General features: G+C 46.3%; 1 protein-coding gene across 1 annotated transcript in view; it reads left to right on the top strand.

Annotated features, from left to right (window-relative positions):
- UBE2H (ubiquitin conjugating enzyme E2 H) overlaps positions 1 to 25,313 on the top strand; it is a 940,085-nt gene that overhangs the window by 404,853 nt on the left and 509,919 nt on the right. The window contains exon 3 of the mRNA XM_044088848.1: positions 6,325 to 6,399. Coding sequence (XP_043944783.1) covers positions 6,325 to 6,399 — 75 coding nt within the window. The remainder of the gene's footprint in view (positions 1 to 6,324; positions 6,400 to 25,313) is intronic.

Genomic DNA, 25,313 nt, shown 5'->3' with positions numbered 1-25,313 from the left:
AAGCTGTGTTAACAAAGACAGTACTATTTTTATTAGCAGTGGGAAGGAAGCCAGATTTAATAATGGGAGGAAACTTTGTAAGTCTAGAATTTGTGACATCTGCTATGATAGCATCCAGAAGATTAGCAGGATAGTGCCTATCAATAAGAAGAGACTTAAGAATAGAACATTCCCTGTAAAAGTCATTGTCATTACTAACTAACCTAGAAATACGAATGAACTGCCCCCTAGCCATGTTACGTTTCATAAAAAATGGATGCATGCTTGTGTAATCCAAGTAATTATTTCTAAAGGTACTTTTTCTATGTAGAGTGGAGGACCAGGAAAGAAGGACAGGGTCAAAAGTAACACAAGTATCTAAGAATATAGCTTGATTCCCACAAGAAGATAATTTGAAATTAAGAAAAGGAATGGAGGCTGAGAGAGATCTTAGAAAAGAGTGAAGTCTTTCCTCACCACCCTCCCAGATAAAAAAGACATCGTCAATGTATCTCCTGTAAAGTGTAACAAATCTAAAATCCGGTAAATGAATAAGTGAGTGTAATTCCCAAGCAGCTAGAACCAAATTTGCAAATGCTGGTGCCATTTTAGAACCCATGGCCACCCCCTTGGTTTGTTGATAAGTGGAAGAATTGAAGTGGAAGAAATTGCCCTCAAGCACTAAAGTAGTCAAACAGCATATGGTGTCTATTCTAGTTTGGGTGAGAGAAGTAGCATGAGATAAATAGGAGCGTAGTAGGTCAACACCTTCAGTATGGGGGATATTAGTATAAAGAGTTTCAATGTCCAAAGTAACAAGTAAAATGTTATGTGAAGTGGGTGGGTGAAGAAAAAGAGTGTTCAAGAAATCCCAGGAATCTCTAAGGTAAAACTGTGCTCTTTGCACTATAGGATTAAGTATCCAGTCCAAGTATTCTGAGATCCTTTCAGTTTTTGTTTTCTGATTTGAAATAATATGTCGAAAGGGGGGATTGACTGGGTCCTTATGAATTTTGGGAATACCAAAAAATTTTCCTAACTGAGGGCAAGGGACCATCATGAAATCTGCTTCTTCTGTGGAAATAGCTTTTTGTTTGGTAAGAGAAGAAAGAACCTTATCTATCTTTTTAAATGCACGGTGTACCAGAGATAAAGGTACCAACTTGTAGTAGTCACTATTGCTAAGATCCTTTTGTAGAGTGTGAACATACCGCTCACTTTCCATGAGGACAATACCAGTACCCTTATCAGCTGTCATAATTCTAAGTGTTTTATCTTTTTGCATAGTTTTAAGAGCTGAAAATTGAGTGTTGGAAAGGTTAAACCACTTATGTGGACTGGGGGAAGCAAGTAGATTACGGAAGTCCTTTTCACAAAGTTTGAGGAAAATCTGGAGAGTATTGTTAAGAGGTGGATTAAATAAACTTCTTTTGTAAGGAATGCGTAAGTTAACATCTGTAAGGTCATTATCTAAATCCGGGTCCTTTTCACAAATCAATTTTAAATTAAGCTTTCTTAAATAAAGTCTTAAGTCCAAAAGAAGAGATGACAGTTCAGCCCTTTGGGAAGGGATGAAAGAAAAGCCCTTTTTCAAAACCTGAATGGTTTCTTGGGGAAAGGATCTATTAGTCAAATTGAAGACTTCGGAAGAAACAGAATTGTCAAAGTCATGTACATGAATGTCATTATCTAAGGGCAAATTCTTCTTGGGCGACCCCTCGGTAAGCCTCTGGTCAGAGTGGGTAGAAGATGAGACTGCTTGTTCTCCGCCTGAAAAGAGGTGGGGAGAGACTGCTGGGCATCCTTTAAGTAAGGACTGTTTGGCACCAAAGCAGAAGACGCTCTTAAAAAGATGGAAGAAAAAGCTAAATCTATGCAAACTGTCAAAAGAATTCTTACAAGTGCAGCCACCTAGATTCAGTAGGCATTGGCCTTCAAAAAAACTGGTCCTTTCCAGCCTCTTCCAGGCCTCCCCAGACCAAACCCAGGAGAAACAGGCCACCCAGACTACAGTCTCAGGGTATGCAGCGATCTAAACAATGGAGTGCCCCCACATCAAAAACAGGGAGTAGTAAGCTGCCCCCTTATGGAAAAAGTTCACAATGACGTATCAGTTATCCTTCCCAGCCCTGCCCAATTAATTGTACCCCTAGGAGAAAAACTTGCCTTTCATGCAAAAAACAATGTCCATTACTCAGGACCGATGGGTCCTAAACATTGAATCCCATGAGTACAAATTCTACTTCCATTCACTGCCAACCCCAAGCGGATTTCCAGACCTTCCTCCAAACCAGTGGGCAGAGGCTCAAAAGCAAGTACTTTCACTGCTTGAATATCAGAGTTATTCAACCTGTTCCACTAGAACAAAAGGGGTCCGGGTTTCTACTCCAGACTTTTCCTAGTGCCCAGAAAAAGGGCTGTTGGCACCCAATCCTGGATCTATCAATTCTCAACACCTTTCTGGTGGTCCCAAAATTCAAAATGCTTACCCTGCAACAGCTTCTTCCTATGCTAGTCAAGGATGCCTTGTTAGTCACTCTAGACTTAAAAGAAGCTTATCTGCACATCCCCATAAGGGAGTCATGCAGAAAATGTCTACGTTTCAGGGCAGGCTCTATGCACTTAGTTCTCTGCACTTCCCTTTGTCTTATCTACTGTGCGCAGAGTATTCACAAAGTTCCTGGCTCCAGCCATTGCATACTGCAGGCAGAGAATTTTCAAAATTTTCCCTTACTTGGACGAGTGCCTGATTCAGGCAGACAGTCGGGAATTGCTACTTCAGCACCTGGCATTTGTAAAAAGCCTTCTCACTTCATTGGGGTACACCATCAATGAAAAGAAATCACAACTGGTGCCCATTCAAAAGATTGTATTCCTGGGAGCAAGCTTGGACACAATTTTCCAGATGGCATTTCTCACTTCAGAAAAACAGAAAACAGATCTGACAAACTACTTCAAACAAATGGCTACCAGAACCCAGCTATCTGCAAGGAAAATACTGCAAGCCTTAGGGTTAATGGCCTCATGTATTCTGCTAATTCCATATGCAAGACTGCATATGAGGAAACATCAGTGGTACTTAAAAAGTCTTTGGTGCCAACATTCTCAGGACCTGGAAATAGTCATTCCTATCATACCTTGTCTAAGGGCAGAGTTCCTTTGGTGGGCAGAAGCATGCAACCACAACAAGGGACTGTTTTTTTACTCAACACCTCGCCGCCCAAACCCTGACAACAGACTCATCAGACTATGCATGGAGGGCTCACATGGCAGGCAAATGCATTCAGGGCCACTGGAACCCAGGACAGATTCTCCTGCACATCAATCAAAAAAGAGATGCTAACTGTACAGAATGCTCTGACAGCCTTCAAACACCTAATCCTTCCAGGACAACTGCTTATAAAAATGGACAACACAATTATTTGGTACATAAACAAGCAGGAGGGAAACCGATTCTTACCCACTATGCAGGTTAGCTTTGGGCTTCTGGAGCACAGCTTTGAGCAACCAAGTGCATATACAAGCTCAGTTCCTGCCAGGCAAATAAAATTCACAGGCAGACGACAAGCAGAAATCTCCTAGATCCACACAAGTGGAAATTGGAGCCCAACACCTTCAAGCTTCTGATCCAGAGGTGGGGGACACCAGAGGTGGACCTGTTTGCCTCCCCCGAGAACCACCAGTTGAGCAAATACTGCACCAGGAACCCTCACAACAGGGCCTTGATGGAGGATGCCCTATCATTTCAATGGGAAAACCTCTCAACTTATGCCTTTCCACCTCTTTTTCTCTCGAGTACTACTCAAGATAAAACAAGACAGACCAAGGGCAATTCTTATTGCCCCAGACTGGCCACACCAGCACTGGTACCCAGTCTTATACAGCCTGACAACAGTGCCACCCCTTCACCAGACTCCTACCCTGCTGTCTCAGCAGGAGGGACAGATTTTGCATCCACAATTGCAAACCCTAAACCTTGCAGCCTGGCTTATACCTTGAATACCCCACCAGCAACCCTCAGCAAACCTGTGCTGGATGTCATTCTTGAAGCCAGAAGGCCTAGTACTAGGAAATCCTATGCTGAAAAGTGGAAAAGATATTGTTCTTGGAATCTGTCTCAAGGGAAGGACACAAGAGTGCCCTCCTTATCTCTAATCTTGGATTACCTAGCAGAGCTACTCCACAGAGGCTTGTCCTCATCCTCCATTAAGATTCATGCCTCTGCCATCTCAGCTCATTATAGTACTGAGCCACATCTATTTTCTCACCCTCTCGAACAGTTCTTTAGGGGGGCTAACAACTTAAGGCCCCCTAGGAGAGCACCCAGCCCTGCCTGGGACCTCAACTTTGTACTGGAAAAGCTCACACTTCCTCCTTTTGAACCTGCTGCCTCAGCAGAGTTAAAATTCCTCTCTTGGAAGACCGCCTTGCTTTTAGCCATAACTTCAGCAAGAAGAGTGTCTGAGTTACAGGCACTAATGGCTGTGGGAACCCTTCATTATTTTCCATTCTGACAGGGTTTCCCTCAGGACTAACCTGTCCTTTATGCCTAAGGTGGTGTCCAGTGTGGCTTTAAACCAGGCCATCCATTTGCCACCCTTCTTCCCTAACCCTCAGAATAAAGGGGAAAAGATCCTGCACTCCTTGAACGCGTGCACAGACAGCTCAGGTTCTACCCTGACAGGACTAAGCCTTTCAGAAAGTCTGACCAGCTGCTAGCCAGCTCTGCTACAGGGGCAGAGAGGGTAAGGCCTTTTCAAAACAAACCATTTCCAAATGGATAGCACACTGCATCCATTTCTGCTACAAGCACCATGGAAAACCTACCCCACAGGGGATCAGACCACATTCCACTAGGGCTACTTCCACCTCTACAGCATTTTCAGGGGAGTCCCTACCAGGGACATTCTGGAAGCTGCAACCTGGAGTTCTGTACACACCTTAACCAAGTATTACCACCTACCTATCTTTTCTAAATCCAGGGCTGGATTTGCTACAGCAGTCTTGCAAGGCCTACTAGCCATCCCTAACCCTTCTTGACAGCCTCCACCCTTCCTCAGCTTTGTGAATCAACCTAAGTGTGATGACTGCAGCAGTGAAACACGAAGAACATAGTACAGTTGTGTACACTTACCATAAATGTAGATGTTAGAGTGTATTCACTGTTGCAGTCCTGGTTTCCCTCCCTCAAGCCCCCTGGTTTTCTTTATCTTTCTATCTCTCCTCTCTATGGCCATTCCTAATGGCATTGGTATTTACTTTTTACTGGTGGTGTTCCCCACCATATACTAGCTCCCTGTTTGGGGACTCCTGACATTTGGGGCAAGAAAAACTGATGCAGTGGGCGTTGGCTGCCTGTTTTTATAGACCCTGACTTCATGGAAGAACCGACAGCATCCGACGCAGAAATACTAAGACTCTGATATTCGGGCCGACTGAGGGCTACCTGTAGGCAGATAACCCCAAGTGTGATGACTTCAACATGAATACACTCGAACATCTACATTTATGGCATACACAACTGTACTTTCAGTGTATAACTTTCATTTGTAGATTGTGGCTTAGTGTGCATCTGTATGCACCAATGCCTTCTGAAGGGAATGGATCATTTCCTCATCCTGTCCTATTTATGTGGAGTGTTTCAGCTGTGGTGATGTGACAAAATAATCCTCTTGTAAGTTATAATTTTATAACCTTTCCTATTGTTTTTTTGCAAGCAGTAACCTTTGCTCAAGTAGGAGATAAAACTTTGGCCTTGTGGAGAACAGCATTTCTTAACTGATGTGTAAGGTTGGTGTGTGCAGGTCAGAGCAGGCAAGTGCATTCTGTTTGCTGGAGCTTGATGCATAACAGTGTGTGCATCTAATGGATTTACCCATGCATTTCTACCACTCCTGAGGGGCTTCTCTGTGACATCTGTTCTCTCTTTACCATATGATTTACTTTTTATTCACAGATTATTGTCTGCTTGATTCTTCAGAACTGACATATTTCTGTTGGTAGATGATGTTGATTGCTGAAACACTTTCTTTGATGGGATTCCAGTTAAAAGTCCAGAGTATCTTGGCCATCTCATAGTAGAAGAGAAGACTTTTAATGTAGTAGCTGATTTTATGCTGAGTTTATCCAGAAAGCCATTTATGCCAACAAATGTCAGCTGCGTATTACTTGGAAGGCTTCCTTCAGGACCTTGTTTTATAGTTGTAAACTTCTGGAAAGACAACTTTAAGTTTTTAATACATCATCTTTGACATTTTGGAGTTGGCATAGTGTTTAGCATTTATATATATATATAAAAGAGTGAGATGTAAAATATGTCTTTCAGTGCTTTTCTTTTTGTTTCAGCTCCATATGAAGGAGGTGTGTGGAAAGTTAGAGTGGATTTACCAGACAAATACCCTTTCAAATCACCATCTATAGGTATGTTGGATTATATTCTAGTGGTTGTAATGTAAATTAATGTGAAATTGTTGCCTTCAGTCTCTGAATATGTACTTGTCTCTGCTTTAACATTAAGTTCAGTAGTAGTCTTTTTTCGGCTTTTCCCGGTTAGGGGTCGCCACAGCGGAACTCCGGTCCGCTAATGATTGGTAGTTGATTTTTACGCGCCGAGTTACCAGCCCTGACGCACAACCTTCAACAAAGGTACGCCCATTCACCCATGTATCCACACAGAAGACGCTCTAGCTGAGAATCTAACTGGACAGCGTCTTACTGTGAGGTGACAACGCTACCCCAGCACCACCACCACCGCTTTAACTTTAAGTTCAGTAATATAACAAAATGCTTTCTTATAAAAGTAGAGAAGTGGTGAGCATGTGACACTGCTCAGTGGTATTGACTGCTTCCTGTTCAAAACTGGAGTGAAAGGTGATTTAAATAGTTTGCCATTTTTTAATATTGAGAAACCAGTCTTGGTTTTTATAACATATTGATAGTCGGGGTGTCCTAAACAATTAGATGGGTTCAAGTTACATGTTACCAGCTCTGTCAACATTTATTTTATATTGTGCAGTAGATGCATGTACCAGACCCACGAGATGTACTTTCTGAGCATGTTTACTCTGTATAATTGCATACAAAAGTCCTTTGTAATTCATGCAGCCCTAGTGTATAGTGGAGCAAGAGTCTCTTGACATCTTGTTCCATTGTGCACAAGTAACACCCCAGGCACACTTGCAGGTATCCCATAATCTTGTGCTGTTCACAAACCTATAACACCCTTGTACATGCTGGTCCTACTGATGTAAACTATGGGAGTCAAGCAGGGTATAGCTGGATGTTGTGGTGTTAGTGGTCACAGCCGTGCCCCCCCCCCTTCTACTGTGTTGTTCAGCAGGCATTGCTGAGCAACATACTAGTGCTGCTAAAATGTAGCCTTACCCATTCCCTCTGTTGGACAGCAGGAAGATCCCTACTAATAAGGGGGTCTCCTGTGGTACAGGCAAAGCTGCTTCCACACAGACACACACAGACACACACAGACACACACAGACACACACAGACACACACAGACACACACAGACACACAGACACACACAGACACACAGACGCACACAGACGCACACAGACGCACACACACACAGACGCACACAGACGCACACACACACAGACGCACACACAGACGCACACACACAGACGCACACACACAGACGCACACACAGACGCACACACAGACGCACACACAGACGCACACACAGACAGGCACACAGACGCACACTGTTGAAATCCTACCAGTGGGAGCTTACTTAGCACCAGATCCCCCTCTTACCATACAGCAATGAACCCTGGCTAGCTGGCATGTCTGACTGATTTCTTTATAAATCACAGATGTCCTTCATGGATGCATCTGCAGTCATAACAACTGGGTTGTCCTGTCGTCAGGTAGCCCTTCAGTCGGCCGGATTCCAAAGTCCGGGTCCGGCTTCGGCTGATGTCGCACTTCACCCGACGTCATCTCTGTTGGTCTTCGGGTATAAAGGCATCAGCCGACGCCATTTTCCTCAGTCTTTCTTGCCGCGTGGCGCCCGAAGCAGAAGCTGTTCGCAAGTGCCGGTCGGTCGGATCCAGAGATTACTTCTACGAATACTACTTCGAAGACTTCTAAAGCTAAGTACCCCGTTGGGGACTCTTTCTTGCCTCAGCCGATGTCAGAAAAAGTTAATAATTGTTTAACCTGTGGGAAACAAATACCTCATAAGGATTTCCACTCTTACTGTCTGCCTTGTTTAGGCCCAGCCCACGACGTAGCAGCCTGTTCGCCCTGTGCTTCTTTCAACCGACGAACGCTTAGGCGCCGGTCGGAGTTTGCTGAACAGTTTTCGGTTCTGATTTTGCGTATTATGCCGCCGGATCCTCCGACTACCCAAACTGCTAAAAACGCAAAGATAAAGACCGACACTCGGGTCCGCGGTTTCGCCGAAACCATGGTTAAGCAAATCATGAGTGTCTCGGTTTCGCCGAAACCGAAAGCTGATCAAAATACAGCAGAATCTATCACTACCACTGAGGCCCCTGCTACTTCTCTTGAATCGGCCTCAGAAATTTTATCCACTACGGTGGTTGCCACTGACTTATCAGACACCATTCCCTTGGATGTGTCTACCCCAGCACGTGGTGCTGCTAGGCCTCCAGCAGCCATGTCCATTAAGGCCTTTGCCAGGGCCAAAGCAGCCAAAACTACTAGAACAGTGCCTGCTAAACCCCTACAACACGGCCCTCTTCTAGTTCACAAATGCTTACCCTGGCAGAAGATTTAATTTCATTAATTAGGGGATCTCAATCTCACCCAGACAGGGCCTCTCAGCCCCAGAGAAGAGACCTAGGGCAGAGCCCCGAGCCTGTGTCCTCTGATGATTCTGCTGATGAATCAGACATAGCAGACCAGCCAGAGGCTCCTTTCTCCAATTTTGAAGACTCAGATGCTGAAGAATCCATTCCAGCTGCCTCCCCACCAGAAGAATTTTCCTTTGGGGAAACCTTACATGCCATGAGAGCAGTTCCAATGGCAGCAGCAGGATTTCTCAGACTCCAGAAAAAGACTTAGAACCTTTCTGCACCTTCCACAACACAGGCCCTTAGCTATACCTCCTGTGCTCTCTGTAGTGGATGATGCCTTCAATGATGTCTGCTCTGCACCAGATTCTTTACCTCCAGCCCCTGCCAAACCAGACAGATTTTACAGGGTACCAGACACTCATCACCACCTTTACAAGGCCCCACTTGCAGACCCCGAAACTATATCCCAGGGTCCCAAGGCAGTAGTCACACCACAGCTAAAACCCTATTCCTTCTGAAAGGGAAGCCAGGTCTTTAGACAGATGGGGCAAAAGGTTTACACTTCAGCTACTCTCTCAGCTAGAGCTTTAAACTGTCAGTTTCACATGATACAATACCAAGAGTTTATGCTTGATCAGTTAACATAAAAGCTATCCTCTGATGAATCAATTGATAAGAAATATGTATTAGAAATGGTAAATAACATACAACAGGTTAGTAACCATTCCTTAAAATGTGGCTATGATGCACTGGAGGCTTCATTTAGATCAGCCATGACTGGCACAGTGATAAGAAGGCATGCATGGCTAAAGGAACAAGCTTTACCGGATCATGTTAAAGCTAAGTTATTAGATGCTCCTATGGATAAGACCAGCTTGTTTGGTACACCTACCCAGCAGGTAATGAAGAAAATGGAAGAAAAGGCAAAATCTGTTCAAACGGTTAAAGATTTCTTGCAGGTCCAACCCCAAGGTTTAGCAGGAACTGGCCTGCCAAAATTGGTCCTTTCCTGACTCCACAAGATCCCAAAGGGGCAGGAATAGACGTTCCAGAGGCAGAAACCAATCCAGAGGAGGTGCCTACAGAGGACGACAGTGGCAAGGTAACAACAGAGGCACAGACACAACCACTGCCACTACAACAACACAGCCACAGTGACTTAACTCTAAATCCGCCTACCAGGGAACAAATAGCAGCTCCATTAGGCGGCAAATTAACCTTATTTTCAAAGAACTGGCACTATATCACAAAAGACAAGTGGATTTTACAAACCATAGATCAAGGTTACCGGTTCCACTTCCACACTTTACCAGTCAAAAGAGGAATGCCAAATCTACCTCCAAATCAAAAACAGAGGCTCTACAACAGATAATGCAGTTAGCAAACATGAGAGCTGTGGAAAGAGTGCCAACAACAGAACAAGGAAAGGGATTCTACTCAAGACTATTCCTAGTTCCAAGAAAGGAAAAAGTTGGAGACCTATTCTCGACCTGTCCACCTTAAATACATACATCATTGTCCCAAAATTCAAAATGCTGACCCTACAGCAACTTCTTCCCATGCTGGGCAAGGAGTGTTGGCTGGTAACTCTAGATCTCAAGGAGGCATACCTGCACGTCCCCATTCGACCAATCTGCAGAAGATACCTCAGATTTCTTGCAGGATCAGAGCATTATCAATTCTCAGCATTGCCCTTTGGCTTATCTACTGCCCAGAGTATTCACAAAATGCCTGGCATCAGTAATCGCCCACTGCAGACTACAGGGAATTCAAATTTACCCATACCTGGACGACTGCCTGCTACAAGGGGACAACAAAAGCAAGCTGACAACAGATTTACAAAGGGTCATTTACTTGCTACAAGCACTGGGATACACAGTCAATTTACAAAAATCAAGGCTGATACCATCCCAGACAAGGACATTCTTGGGCGGGGAATTGGACACAGTAAAACAAATGGCTTTCCTAACTGCAGAAAAACAAAGAGAACTCCCTCTTTACTTCTTGGCACTAACAAAACAGAACAAGTTAACAGCAAGAAAAGTACTGCAGGCCTTGGGCTTCATGGCATCATGCATAATCTTGGTCCCACTTGCCAGACTACATATGAGAAAACTACAGTGGTACCTAAAGAATTTATGGTCCCAACACAGGCACAGCCTAGAAACAGAAATTCCACTAATTCCATGCTTAAAACAGGAGTTCCTATGGTGGGCTCAAGCATGCCAGTCAAACCCAGGGCTACCCTTTCGCAGATGTCAAGCAAGCCAGACCATTCACAACAGACGCTTCAGACCTAGGATGGGGGGCCCACATGCTGGACAAATGTGTGCAAGGATTGTGGACGCAGGATCAACTTCACCTGCACATCAACCTAAAAGAAATGCTGGCAGTAAAACTGGCAATCCAAAACTTCAGACCATTTCTCAAAGAGGGACAGTTGATGATAAGGACAGACAACACCACAGTCATGTGGTACATCAACAAACAGGGAGGCACTCATTCATACCCCCTATGCAGAATGACTTTGGAGCTGTGGAACCTGGCACTCAGCTACAACATCCAGTTACAGGCAATATTTGTACCGGGAAAAGAAAATACTCTAGCAGACATACTAAGCAGAACCACATCGGATGCCCACGAATGGATGCTACATCCGGACATCTTCAAGACCATCTCAAAGAAATGGGGAATGCCTCAGATCTGTTTGCTTCCCCTCTCAATCACCAGCTCAAAAAGTTCTGCACAAGGACATTCCACCCACTAGCATGGAAAGTGGATTCGCTGTCCTTCAGCTGGAAAGGCCTAACAGCATATGCATTCCCACCTCTTCCCTTGATACACAAGGTATTACTAAAAATCAAGGAAGAACGTCCAAGGATAATCCTAATAGCTCCAAACTGGCCAAGACAACACTGGTACCCACTGCTGAGGAGCATGTCTCAGAACAATATGTGGCCAATACCCCTGATGCCTTTGATGTTAACTCAGAACAACTACAGCATCATGCATCCAAACCTAAAACGTTGCAACTGACTGCATGGAACATCACATAGCAGCAGCTAATCCAGAACTTTCCCAAAGAGTTAAAGACATTATTCTTGAAGCCCGCAGACCTTCAACAAGAAGGAACTATGCAGGAAAATGGAAAAGGTTTGTCATTTGGAGTACTGAAAGAGGAAAAGATGTGTCAAACATAGATATGCCTAACATTCTGGAGTATCTGGCAGAACTTCTACATTCAGGCCTGTCCTACTCCTCCATCAAGATACATGCATCAGCTATATCAGCAGAATACAGCTTTGATCCACCTGTTTTTTCACACCCATTACTCAGACAGTTCCTCAGAGGAATCAAGAATGTAAAACCTCCAAGGAAACCACCATTACCAGCTTGGGACTTGAACTTTGTGCTAGAAAAGTTGACACTATCACCCTTTGAGCCAGCAGCAACAGCAGACCTACAGCATCTATCGTGGAAAACCGCCTTCCTACTGGCAATAACCTCAGCCAGGAGGGTTTCTGAACTCCAGGCCCTAATGGCAGTACAACCCTTCCTAATCTTCCATCAAGATAGAGTGTCCATGAGGACTAATCCTACATTTATGCCTAAGGTGGTATCCAGAGTGTCTTTAAATCAGGCAATCCACCTACCTACCTTCTTTCCCAACCCACAGAACAGAGGAGAAAGAATACTGCATACCTTGGATGTACATAGACAGCTACGCTACTACCTGGACAGAACAAAAAGTAGCAGAAAAACTGATCAGCTTTTTGTAGCCTATGCAACAGGAAGGGAAGGAAAAGCTATTTCCAAACAGACAATCTCCAAATGGATAGGAAATTGCATACGATTCTGTTACTCCTTCCATGGAAAACCAATTCCACAGAACATAAGACCTCATTCTACAAGGGCAACAGCCACTACCACAGCCTTTTTACGAGGAGTGGCAACCAAAGACATTATTGAGGCGGCTACTTGGACCTCCGTGCATACATTTGCCAAGCATTATAATTTGCCTCTATATTCCAGATCCCGAGCAGGGTTTGCCACTGCTGTACTGCAAGGGATCCTAAACACACCATAATCTAGTTTCTTCCTCCTCCCTAGTTGGCTATGGTATTCTACCCAGTTGTTATGACTGCAGATGCATCCATGAAGGACATAGTACAGTTTTGTACCTACCATAAATGTAGATGTCCGAACTGGATAGCATCTGCAGTCAGGATTACCCTCCCTCCTTCCCTCTGTGGTACTCCTAGGGTGTTTACCCTCCTAATAGCTAGCTGGTGGGGGGGAGTCTTTTATGGTGTATTTGTTGTATATATGTACATACATGCTTATTTTTTGTGTTTACCACTATCTTTTTGGAAACATTGGCATTTATCCAAAATTTTTAGCCTTCAAGAGGGCTACTGGCATCTGGGGCAAGAAACACTGAGGAAAATGGCGTCGGCTGATGCCTTTATACCCGAAGACCAACAGAGATGACGCCGGGTGAAGTGCGACATCAGCCGAAGCCGGACCCGGACTTTGGAATCCGGCCGACTGAAGGGCTGCCTGACGACAGGACAACCCAGTTGTTATGACTGCAGATGCTATCCAGTTCGGACATCTACATTTATGGTAGGTACAAAACTGTACTTTAGGCATGACAGCAGTGGTGTAAGGCAGACAAAGAAAATACATGTATGCCTTACCAGGTAAACACATGCAAATGTTCTTCGTGTTTCACTGTTGCAGTCATCACTTCTGGGTTATCCTTGCTGGGTAGACCTCGGCCGGCCCGAATACCAGAGTAAAGGATTTCCCTCCTGTGTCGGCTTCAGGTCCCCTCAGACTGGCATCAGGTCATCAGGGCTATAAAGAGAGATAGCCAATGCCTATACATCAGTCTTTCTTGCCGTAGACCCCAAAGCAGAAGCTGTTTGCGAGTGTGTTGGTCAGCAGTTGCCGGAGTGAGGGAGAGCACTACTAAAGCCAAGTGCCCTGTTGGGGATTCTGTTCTTGCACGTCTGAGAAAGTTAATAACTGTCTCCGCTGTGGAAAACAAATACCACACCAAGACTTTCCTAATCTGTGTGTAACTTGTTTAGGCCCAGACCACAATGTCCTCGGATGTCTGTTCTGTGCCATATTTAACGCTAGGACAATCTGTAGAAGAGCTGATTTTGTAGCTAGGCATTTCAGGGAGAGTAGTTACGAATGCGAAATGGCGTCAGTCTACTATGGAAATTCCTAAAAAGAGAAAAGGAAAGAGGGAGACCACAGAAGATTAGGCCCACAGAAGACTCGAACCTGAAGTCAGCCAACCTAACGTCCACTAGCACAGCGGAACTCAGTGAGCCCCTGACAACAGCTGTAGAGCAATCTCAGGCCTCTACTGAGACCATTTTGGAGTCCGGTATGCTGCCGGATCAGGCTTGTCCTTCCAAATTGTCGGTCGCCCACCCCACGGTTGGGTCCAGAGCCGCTTTGCCGGCACTGGCATCTGAGGAGGCCTTTCGGATGACCAACAGCCACACCACCAGCCAAAACCACACCTTAAGCCCATTTAATCACTGAGGCCTAAGAGCAAGGCCACTCCTAGGAAAACTCCTTCCTCGGTGCTTAGTCACAAACTACCACCCAACCTGTTCAGTCTCAGCAGTTACTTCTGATGGTTGAGGATTTAATCTCTCATCAGGGGTAACCAGTCTACTTAAGCTACTCCAGCCAAAAGAAAAAGGGACCTTTCTCCAGAGGTACTTTCGGAGTCAGAGGACTCTGAATTTCTGGACTCGGGACACTGAACAACAGTCCATGTAACTTTTGAGGATTCAGATGCTGAGGAATCCATTCCTTCTGCATCCCCTCCTTTGGACCTCTCATTTGGGTAGACTTTAAATTCTCTCAGACAGCATTTCCATTGGGAGGCTCAGGATTACCCCCAATCAAAGAAGAGATTGAGAGAGTTCCTAGACTTGCCACAACACAAACCCTTAGCCATTCCTCCCATTCTGGATGTGGTGGAGGAGGTCTTCCTGGAGTCTGGTCTCACCCCTGATGCCCTGCCCCCTGCACCCAGAAAGCCTGATAGATATTACACAGTGCCAGATACCCATAAGTATTTGTTCAAGAACCCTGCAGCTGACGCAGAGATCATTACTCAGGGACCCAAGGGTGCTAGGCCAGTTCCTCCAAAAATCCATTACCCTCTGACAAGGAGAGCATAGCCTTGGACCGATGAGGCAAAAACGTCTACACTTTGGCTACCCTAGCCATTAGAGCTCTCATTTTCCAATTCTATATGCTTAAATATCAGCAGAACACACTGGAGTTATTAAAGCAGAACATTTCCACCTTACCAGACAGTACTACTACCATAGAACTAGGAGATCTGATTCACTCCAGCTGTCAAGTGGCTAATCCCTGCGTTGCGGATTTGATGCTTTGGAAGCCTCTAGCAGGGCTGCAGTTTCTGGATCAGTCATTAGAAGGCATGCATGGTTGAGAGAGCAACCTTTGCCTGATCAGGTTAAATCAAAATTTCTGGACACTCAGGGAACAATTGATGTTTTTCATGTTTCACTGCTGCAGTCATCACCTGTGGGTTATCCCTGCTGTGGTAGCCCTCGGCTGACCCGAATACCAGAGTCATTGTTTTATTGCGTCAGCTGCCATCACCTGTAGTCTGACATCAGGTAGTCAGTGCCATAACGCAAGACAGCCGACGTCATTACATCAGTCTTTCTTGCCGTTGAGCCCGTAGCAGAAGCAGTTTGCACAAGTGTCAGTCGGTCGCTACCAGAAGTTGAATTTCAGCTGAAAATGTCTAGAGAAAAGTACCCCATTGGGGATCCTTTTTTCTTGCACTAACCGATGTCTGAAAAAGTTAACAGTTGTCTTGCCTGTGGAAAGCAGATCCCACACAGAGACTTCCATTCTTACTGCGTCACTTGTTTAGGCCCAGACCACGACGTCTGCCGTCTTTAATGCGAGAACCATTTGCTGTAGAGCTCTTTTTGTAGACAGTTATTTTCGTGTTCCATCTCTGCATTCTGATATGACGTCCGTCAACCAACGATCTGTGGACATTCCAAAAAAATAGCGATAGAGACAGACTACACAAGGCTAAGCCTTCACAAGATGCTACCGCTAAGCAAGTAGTCAGTTCTCCGGAATTCAGTGAGGCGCTTTCACAGCCCCAATGCCCAGATATCTACGCAGGCCTCTACAGAGACCCTTTTGGAGTCCGGTATACTGCAGAAATCTTCTTCGTCTTCCGAGCCTTTGGCTGTCTCTGCCTCGGTTGGGTCCAGAGTAGCGACGTAGGCACCAGCTTCCAAGGAGGCCTTTCGCACTACCAAATCTAGACAAAAACCAACGTTTTCACATCCGATTACTGTGTCTCAGACAGATTCTCTCAGGCCTACAAGACAGGCCACTCCTAGGAAATCTGCTTCTAGCCGCTATCTTGCTTCTGCTCCACCACCACCCCAAGCACAAATGCTTAAAATGGCGGAGGATCTCATCTCCCTTATCAGGGGTAGTCAGGCCACAACTTCTAAAAGGAAAAGGTACCCTTCTCCAGAAATTGACAGAACAGCATTCTGAGGAATCTGACTGTTCAGTTTTTGAAGAGGAACAGCATCTCTTAACTGCTTATGAGGATTCAGATGCAGAGGAATCCATCCCTTCTATGTCCCCTCCAGAAGACCTTTCCATTGGGGAAACCCTTCACTCCCTCAAGGGACATTTCCAGTGGGAATCTCAGGACTTCCCACAGTCTAAGAAAAGACTTGGAGAGTTTCTGGACATGCCCAGCACAGACCCCTGGCTATCCCCCCTATTTTAAAAGTGGTAGATGATGTTTTCCATGAATCCAGCTTAGCACCTGACACCCTCCCACCTGCTCCCAGTAAACCTGACAGGTAACAGAGTACCGGATTCTCTCAAATACCTGTGCAGAAATCCTGCTGCAGACCCAGAGGTCTTTACACAGGGACCTAAAGGAGCTAAGACTAGTTCTGCCAAGAATCCTCTTCCTTCTGACAAGGACTCCAGAGCTCTGGACAGATGGGGTAAAAAAGTATACACCTCTGCAAACTTGGCTATTGGAGCACTCAATTTTCAGTTCCATATGTTAAAATATCTATAACACACTTTGTAACTATTAAAACAGAAGATTGCCACCCTTCCTGACTGTGACAGTTCAAAAGAGTTAGCAGATGTACTGCACTCTGCTTGTCAAGTGGCCAAACACTCATTACAATGTGGATATGATACCCTAGAAGCCTCTAGCAGGGCAGCAGTGACCGGATCTGTCATTAGGAGACATGCATGGCTAAAGGAACAACCTCTCCCTGATCATGTCAAGTCTAAACCCATTGATGCACCCCTAGATAAGGAACACTTGTTTTGGGAAAAAGCAGAAGAGGTGCTTAAAAAATGGAAGACAAAGCAAATTCTGTGCAAACTGTAAGATTTCTTTAAGGTTCAACCTCCCAGATTCAGCAGGAACTTTCCCTCTAAGCACTGGACCTTCCCTGCACCTAGCAGACAGAGCCAAGGCAAGCCCCACAGGGACAGACCATCCAGGCCCCTATCCCAGGGCCAGCAGAGAATCAAACAATGGACCACTTCTGTCTCTAAGGGAGGGAGCTCTAAGCCAGCCTTCTGTGGCAAACACTCACATTGACTCCCCCTTCCCACTCTGCCCACCCTTCACTTGTCAAAACCTAGGAAGAAGGCTCTCCCTCTTCAAAGACGATTGGCTTTCTGTAACAAAGGACCAATGGGTCTTAAAGATAATTTTTCAGGGATACAAGTTCTCTTTCAGCGAAAGCCCAGTTCCAAGAGAGTACCCAGACTTGCCTCCAAATCAGTGGCAGAGGCATTGAAATAGGTCCAAACTCTCATATCTCAGGGGCAGTAGATCCTGTCCCCTCAGATCAAACAGGCAAAGACATTTATTCCAGACTTTTCCTTGTTCCCAGAAAAGAGTGCACTTGGCACCCCATCCTGGATCTATCCATTCTGAGCACCTCCCCGGTGGTCCCCAGATTCAAAATGCTAACTTTGCAGCAGCTGCTGCTGCTGCCTATGCTAACAAAAAATGCCTGGCTAGTGACCCTAGACCTAAAAGATGCCTACCTCCTCATCCCCGTCAGGGAATCGTGCAGGATATTCCTGCTCTTCAAAGCAGGCTCACAGCACTTTCAATTCTCTGCGCTGCCCTTTGGCTCCTCTACTGCTGTGAGTATTCACCAAATGCTTGGCCCTAGCCATAGCATTCTGCAGACAGAGAAGTATACAAATTTACCCTTACCTTGGAAGACTGCCTCATTCAGGCAGAGTGCAAAGAAAATCTGCTGCAGGACCTTCTCTTTGTCAAATCACTCCCAACTTCCCTAGGGTTCACCATCAACAAGAAGAAATAAAAGCAAAACCCCACCAGGAAGATCATTTTCTTGGGACATGTGCTAGACACAGCATCCCAAATGGCCTTCCTATCCCCAGAAAAGCAAGAGCTTCTTGCCTCTCTAATTTAACCAGCTGGCTTCCAGAACTCCCCTCATTGCAAGGAAGTTCCTTCAAGCCCTGGGATACATGGCATCTTTCATCCTTCTCATTCCTCTGGCCAGGCTTCACATGAGCAAACTTCAGTGGCATTTAAAAAACCTTTGATGCCAGCACTCTGTCCCTAGAGACCTCTCTCCCTCTGATCCCATGTGTAAGGTGTGAGTGACTGCAGATGCATCCATGAAGGACATAGTACAGTTCTGCAGATGCTATCCAGTTCGGACATCTACATTTATGGTAGGTACAAAACTGTACTTTTCTCTGGTGGGCAGAGGCCTGTGCCAGGAACACGGGTCTTCCTTTCATCCTCCGCCCTTCTGTCCAGATCATCACCATAGACACTTCAGACATTGCTTGGGGGTGCTCACCTAGCAGTCAGGTGCACCCAGGGTCTTTGGGATGCCCAGCAACTTCACTTGCACATCAGAAAGAAACAATGGGAGTACAAAAGACTCTGACAACTTTCAAACCCCATCTCAGACCAGGGGTTCTCCTTATAAAAACAGACAACACCACAGTAATGTATATCAACAAACAGAGGGGGAACCAGTCTTACCCCCTTTGTAGGTTAGCCATGAGCCTCTGGCCTACAGCCATCTCCATGGGTCTACACCTAATTGCCCAATACATACCAGGGGTCAACAACACCCTGGCAGACCACCTAAGCAGAAACTTACTGGACCCCCACGAATGGCAGCTTCACAGCAAAATCTTTCTGCATATCACTCAGGAGTGGGGGACTCCGGAAGTGGATCTCTTTGCCTCGCACCTCAACCATCAGCTGCAAAAATTCTGTACCAGGGAAGATCACCTCCTAGCGTGGAATGTGGATACCTTGACCTTCCCCTGGAGCTCCCTCTTTGTGTACGTATTCCCACCTCTGCCCTTTATTCCCACGGTACTGATCAAAATAAGGGAGGAGAGACCAAAGGCCATCCTCATTGCTCTAGATTGGCACAAACAGCACTGGTACCCCTTACTGCACAGCCTGACCTTACATACCCCCATGCAGCTTCCCCGATCTCAGACCTATTGACCCAGGTGAGGGGGAAGATACTGCACCCAGAGTTAGACTCTCAATCTTTCAGCATGGCTTATACCTTAAAAGCTAACAAGGAGTCCCTGTTAAGCAAACAGGTCCTAGACATCACAGAGGCCAGAAGGCCCAGCACCAGAAACTCATACGCAGGGAAATGGAAAAGATTCTGCTCCTGGAACCAGTCCAAAGGGGCCAGTACCTCCCATCCTTCTATCCTTCATATCTTGGATTACCTGGCAGAGTTGCTCAATAGTGGCCTCTCTTTCTCCTCTATTAACATCCATGCCTCAGCCATTTATGCTCATTACGATTCAGACCCACCCCTCTTATCTCTTACTTTGATTAGGCAATTCCTCAGAGAGGCTTCTAATATCAGACCTCCTAGAAGGCCTCTCATGCCATCCTCTGACCTGAATTATGTTCTAGAAAAACTAATCTCGCCTCCTTTCGAACCTGCTGCTTCTACAGAATTGAAATACCTCTCCTGGAAGACTGCCTTCCTACTAGCTATCACCTCAGCCAGAAGGGTATCAGAACTTCAGGCTCTCATGGCTGTTGAGGCCATCATTTTCCATGCAGACAGGGTCTCCCTGAGTACTAACCCCTCCTTTATGACCAAGGTGTGGTATCTGATGTGACCCTCAACCAGGCCATACACCTACCCACCTTCTTTCCCAACCCTCAAAACAAGGGGGAAAGAATTCTACACTCGCTAGACATGCACAGACAACTCTGATACGATCTGGACTGTGCTAAACCATTCAGAAAAACAGACCAACTACTTGTCAGCTTTGCCCCTGGGGCAGAGGGGAAGCCCATTTCCAAACAAACCATTTCGTAATGGATATCACACTGTATCCATTTCTGCTACAGACTACATGGGAACACCCCCCAAGTCTATCTGTACCCATTCCACTAGGGCAGCCTCCACTTCCACGGCCTTTCTCAGAGGAGACCCCACCAGGGACATCTTGGAAGCTGCCACTTGGATCTCTGTCCATACCTTTACAAACCATTACCACCTACCTCTTTTTCGAAGTCTAGGGCAGGATTTGCCTCTGCAGTTCTGCAGGGCCTGCTGACCCATGCCTAGCACTCTAACCTGTCCTTCCACCCCTCTCTTCAGCTTTGGGAATCCTCCCACAGGTGATGACTGCAACAGTGAAACACGAAGAACATAGTACAGTTGTCTGCAACAGTGAAACACGAAGAACATAGTACAGTTGCATACACTTACTATAAATGTAGATGTTCGAGTGTATTCACTGTTGCATCTCCCATGTAGCATCCTCCCCTAGGTGGACATAAGCTTCCCACGGTGGTTTTTATCCACCAGGACCACTTTTCCTTATTTCCTTGTGCTTCTGATGAGTTAGGGCAAGAAAAACGGATGTAATGACATCGGCTGCCTTGTTTTATAGCGCTGACAACCTGACGTCAGACTACAGGCAACGGCAGCAGACACAAAAAAAAATTGAGACTGGTATTCGGGCTGGCCAAGGGCTACCACAGCAGGGATAACCCACAGGTGATGACTGCAACAGTGAATACACTCAAACATCTACATTTATGGTAAGTGTACACAACTGTACTTTTGGCCGTAAGGCAGAGGAAGTAATTAAGAAAATGGAAGACAAGGCCAAGTCAATGTAGACTATCAAAGACTTCCTGCAGGTACAACCCCCCAGATTCAGCAGGAGCTTTCCTACCAAACACTGGTCTTTTCCTGCCCAAGCAAAAGCTGTGCAAAGGAAAGGATGCAGAGATAGTCCCTCCAGGCAACAGCAGCAAAGCCAGCAGAGGCCTAGACAGTGGACCCCCTACTACGCCTTGACAAGGGAGTTCCAAGTCCACTCCCTATCCTAAGGACTCACAATGATTCCCCCTCCCCCCTCTGCCTCCCGTCATCCCCACACAGGCTAGGAGGAAGGCTTTCCCTATTCTTAAGCAAGTGGCAAACCATCATAACAGATCGGTGGGTCCTAAACATCATTTCCCAAGGGTACATATTCACTTTAGAACCCCAGATTTTCAGGGTTTCCAGACAAACCAGCAAATCAGATGACAGAGGCCATCCACCAGATTCAAAAACTATGTGCTCAAGGAGCTGGAGACAGTACCAGAGGAACAAGCGGGAAAAGGATTTTATTCACGGGTGTTCCTAGTACCCAGAAAAAGAGGGCTCCTGGCATCCTATTCTAGACCTGTTCACATTAAATCTGCCCCTCAGTGCCAAAACGCAGAATGCTAACCCTTCAAAAACTCTTGCCAATGTTGGCACCAAATGCTTGGCTAGTGACCCTAGCTCTGAAAGATGCCTAACTCCATATGCCCATAAGGGCATCCTGCAGGAGTTTGCTATGCTTCATATCAGGCTCAGAGCACTTTCAGTTCTCTGCTCTGCCCTTTGGCTTGTCTACTGCTCCCAGAGTTGATACCAAGTGCCTGGCTTCTGTCATTCCCTATAGCAGACAGCAAAACATACAGATTTACCCCTGTCTGGGCAACTGACTCATCCAGGCGGACACCAAGGAGAAACTCTTGCAGGATCCTACTTTTGTCCAAACCCTCCTAACCTCTCTGGGATTTACCTTCAACAAGGAAAAATCCCAGTTCCAGCCCACAAGACAGATAACCTTCTTAGGAGCTCTTCTGGACGCATCTACCCAAAGAGCCTTCCTCTCTTCAGAGAAGCAGAGCTTTCTCCCCCTCTACTTTTCTCAGCTAGCTGCAGGACGCACCTCACAGCAAGGAAGTTCCTGCAAGCACTCTGGTACATGGCATCCTGTATCCTGTTAGTGCCTTTGGCCAGGCTCCACATGAGAAAACGACAGTGGTACCTCAGAAACCTGTGGTGCCAACACTCAGTGGAGCACCAGCTGCCTCTGATTCCCTTCTTAAGGAAGGAACTTTTGTGGTGGGCAGAAGTCTGTACCCTGAACAGGGGTCTACCCTTTATCACTCTTCCTCAAGGCCAGACCATCACCAACGATGCCTCAGACACAGCATGGGGGGCTCACTTAGGAGACGTGCACTCTGGGCACCTGGGATCAGGGAGATCTAACCCTCCATATCAACCCAAAGAAAATGCTGGTGGTCACAGGGCTGTAATAGCTTTCAAGCTCCAACTGAGACCAGGAGTGTTCTTGATCAAAACAGACAAACACCACGGCCATGTGGTACATCAACAAACGGGGGAACACACTCCTACCCCCTTTGTCGCCTAGCTATGCTTATCTGGCAGACTGCCTCAATTATGGGACTACATCTGATAACCCAGTACATTCCAGGGGAACAGAGCACCCTGGCAGGCCACCTCACCAGAAGTGTCCTGAACCCCCACGAGTGGCAGCTACGCAGGGAGACCTTCCTCAGCATCATACAGCTCTGGGGGGCGCCGGAGGTAGACCTGTTTACAACAATAGAAAACCGACAGCTGACCAAGTTTTGCTCCAGGGAGTTCCACCCACAAGCTTGGACGGACGCTTTTTCCTTTTATTGGGGCAACCTGTTTGTGTACGCCTTCACACCCTTGCTACTGATTCCCAGTGTGCATCTAAAGATCAGGGAGGAAGGGCCAAGGGCTATCTTCATTTCCCCAAACTGGCCCAGGCAGTACTGGTACCCCTTACACCTCAGCCTGACCAAGGAGCTACCCATGAGCCTGCCTCTCTCAGAAAAGCTGCTAACCTAAGAAAAAGTGTCAGTGCTGCATCCAAATCTTCAAACACTCAGCATATCTGCATGGTTTATACCCCAGAGGCGGATATTAGGCCACCTTTGATCAGGCAGGTTCTGGATATCATTAAGGAGGCCCAGCACCCGGAAATCCTATTCCGCAAAATGGAAAAGATTTACTGCCTGGTGCCACAGTAAGGGTGAAAGCACCCATGCCAGTCACTTTGGTTCTGGACTACCTGGCAGAGCTTGTGGAGAAGGGATTGTCATTCTCATATCAACATTCATGTGTCAGCTATTTCTGCTCATTCCTCAACAGAGCAGCTTTTGTTCTCCCATCCCCTGTTAAAACAATTCCTTAGAGGGGTGTTGCACATCAGACCACCTAGAAGGCCACCCACTCCAGCATGGGAACTGGAATTTGTCCTGAGAACTGATTTTACCTCCTTTTGAACAAGCTGCCTCAGCAGAAGTAAAGCACCTCTCTTGGAAGACTGCCTTCCTGCTGGCCATAACCTCATCCAGGAGGGTTTCCGTGCTACAGGCTCTCATGGCCATTGAACCTTTCATTTTCCATGCAGACAGGGTGTCTCTTAGAACCAACCCCTCCTTTATGCCTAAGGTGGTATCTGACGTGTCCCTTAGTCAGGCTGTCAATCTCCCTACCTTCTTTCCAAACCCACAAAATAGGGAGAAAAGGATTCTCCATACATTAGATGTGCACAGACAGCTTGGATACTATCTGGATAGGACCAAGTCTTTCAGAAAGACTGACCAGCTGCTTGTCAGCTTTGCCCTAGGGGCAGCGGGGAAACCTATAGCCAAGCAGACCATTTCTAAATGGATATCACACTGCATGCATTTCTGCTACTCCTTTCATGGGAAGATAACCTCCCAAATCAGTCAGAACCCATTCTACTAGGGCAGCATCAACTTCCACTGCCTTCCTTAGAGGCATTCCTACCAAGAATGTTTTAGAAGCTGCCACCTTGACATCAGTTCTCGCCTTCACAAAACACTACCACCTGGCTATTTTCTCCAAATCCAGGGCAGGCTTTGCTTCAGCAGTCTTGCAGGGCATTGTGGCTTCTACTTAAAGCAGTGCAAGCCTAGACTCTGGCTCCTTCCCTTTATTTCACCGTACTTTTCAGCTTTAGGAATCTTCCCACAAGTGATGACTGCAACAGTGAAACATGAAGAATATGGTACAGTTGTGTACACTTACCATAAATGAAGTTCGAGTGTATTCACTGTTGCAGTCCTGTTTCCCTCCCACTTTCCCCCTCTTTATTTTCATTATAGCTAATGGCCTACCCCAGGTTGACCACCTTCAGGCCTTCTTGGCAGGGCTCCTATAGGTTGGGGGCAAGAAAAACGGATGTAATGGCATCTGCTGCCTCTCTCTATAGCCCTGATGACCTAACATTGGTCTCAGGCGACCTGCAGCCGACGCAGGAGGGAAATCCTTTAGTGTGGTATTCAGACCGGCTGAGGTCTACCCAGCAGGGATAACCCACAAGTGATGACTGCAACAGTGAATACTCTCGAACATCTCCATTTATGGTAAGTGTACACAACTGTACTTCCCTTAGTGTGACTCCGGTTCTTTTTATAAGTGAAGGTACTGGTTGGCTTAATTAGGAGTGCCATTTCTATGTTTGTGGATGTTCATCGTGTTACCCTGCTGCAGTCATCACACTTGGGTTATCCTGTTGTCAGGCGGTCCCGCAGTTGGCCTGAATTCCAAATTCTTGGTCCGGCGTCGGTTGCTGTCGCTTCTTCCCTGACGTCAGTGCGCCAGAGGTATATAAGAGGCATCCGACGCCATTTTCTTCAGTCTTTCTTGCCGCGCGGTGCCCGAAGCAGAAGCAGTACGCAAGTGCTGGTCGGCCGACTCCTGAGATTTTCGAAGTCGAATTTCAGATCCAAAGTCTTCAATAAAGCTAAGTACCCCGTTGGGGAAACTTTTCTTGCCTCAGACCGATGTCAGAAGAAGTTAACAGTTGTATTTCTTGTGGGAAGCAAATACCTCATAAGGACTTTCATTCTTATTGTATACCTTGCCTAGGCCCAGACCACGACATCACTGGTTGTCAATTTTGTGCTAGGTTCAATAAGCGAACTATTAAGTGACGCTTTGATTTCACACGACACTACTTCAGTAGGAAATTTAATTACACTATGCCGTCGGAGCAACCGACTACCGGCGTGCATAAAAACGCAAAGATAAAGACAGGCAGCCTAGAGCCAAGCCAGACTCCGAGGCCTCGGCTGG

The sequence above is a fragment of the Protopterus annectens genome, chromosome 11.part0 (genome assembly GCF_019279795.1).
Source record: "Protopterus annectens isolate FY-2018-M chromosome 11.part0, PAN1.0, whole genome shotgun sequence".
Classification (NCBI taxonomy): domain Eukaryota; kingdom Metazoa; phylum Chordata; order Ceratodontiformes; family Protopteridae; genus Protopterus; species Protopterus annectens.
This window is presented reverse-complemented; position numbering and strand designations above follow the sequence as displayed.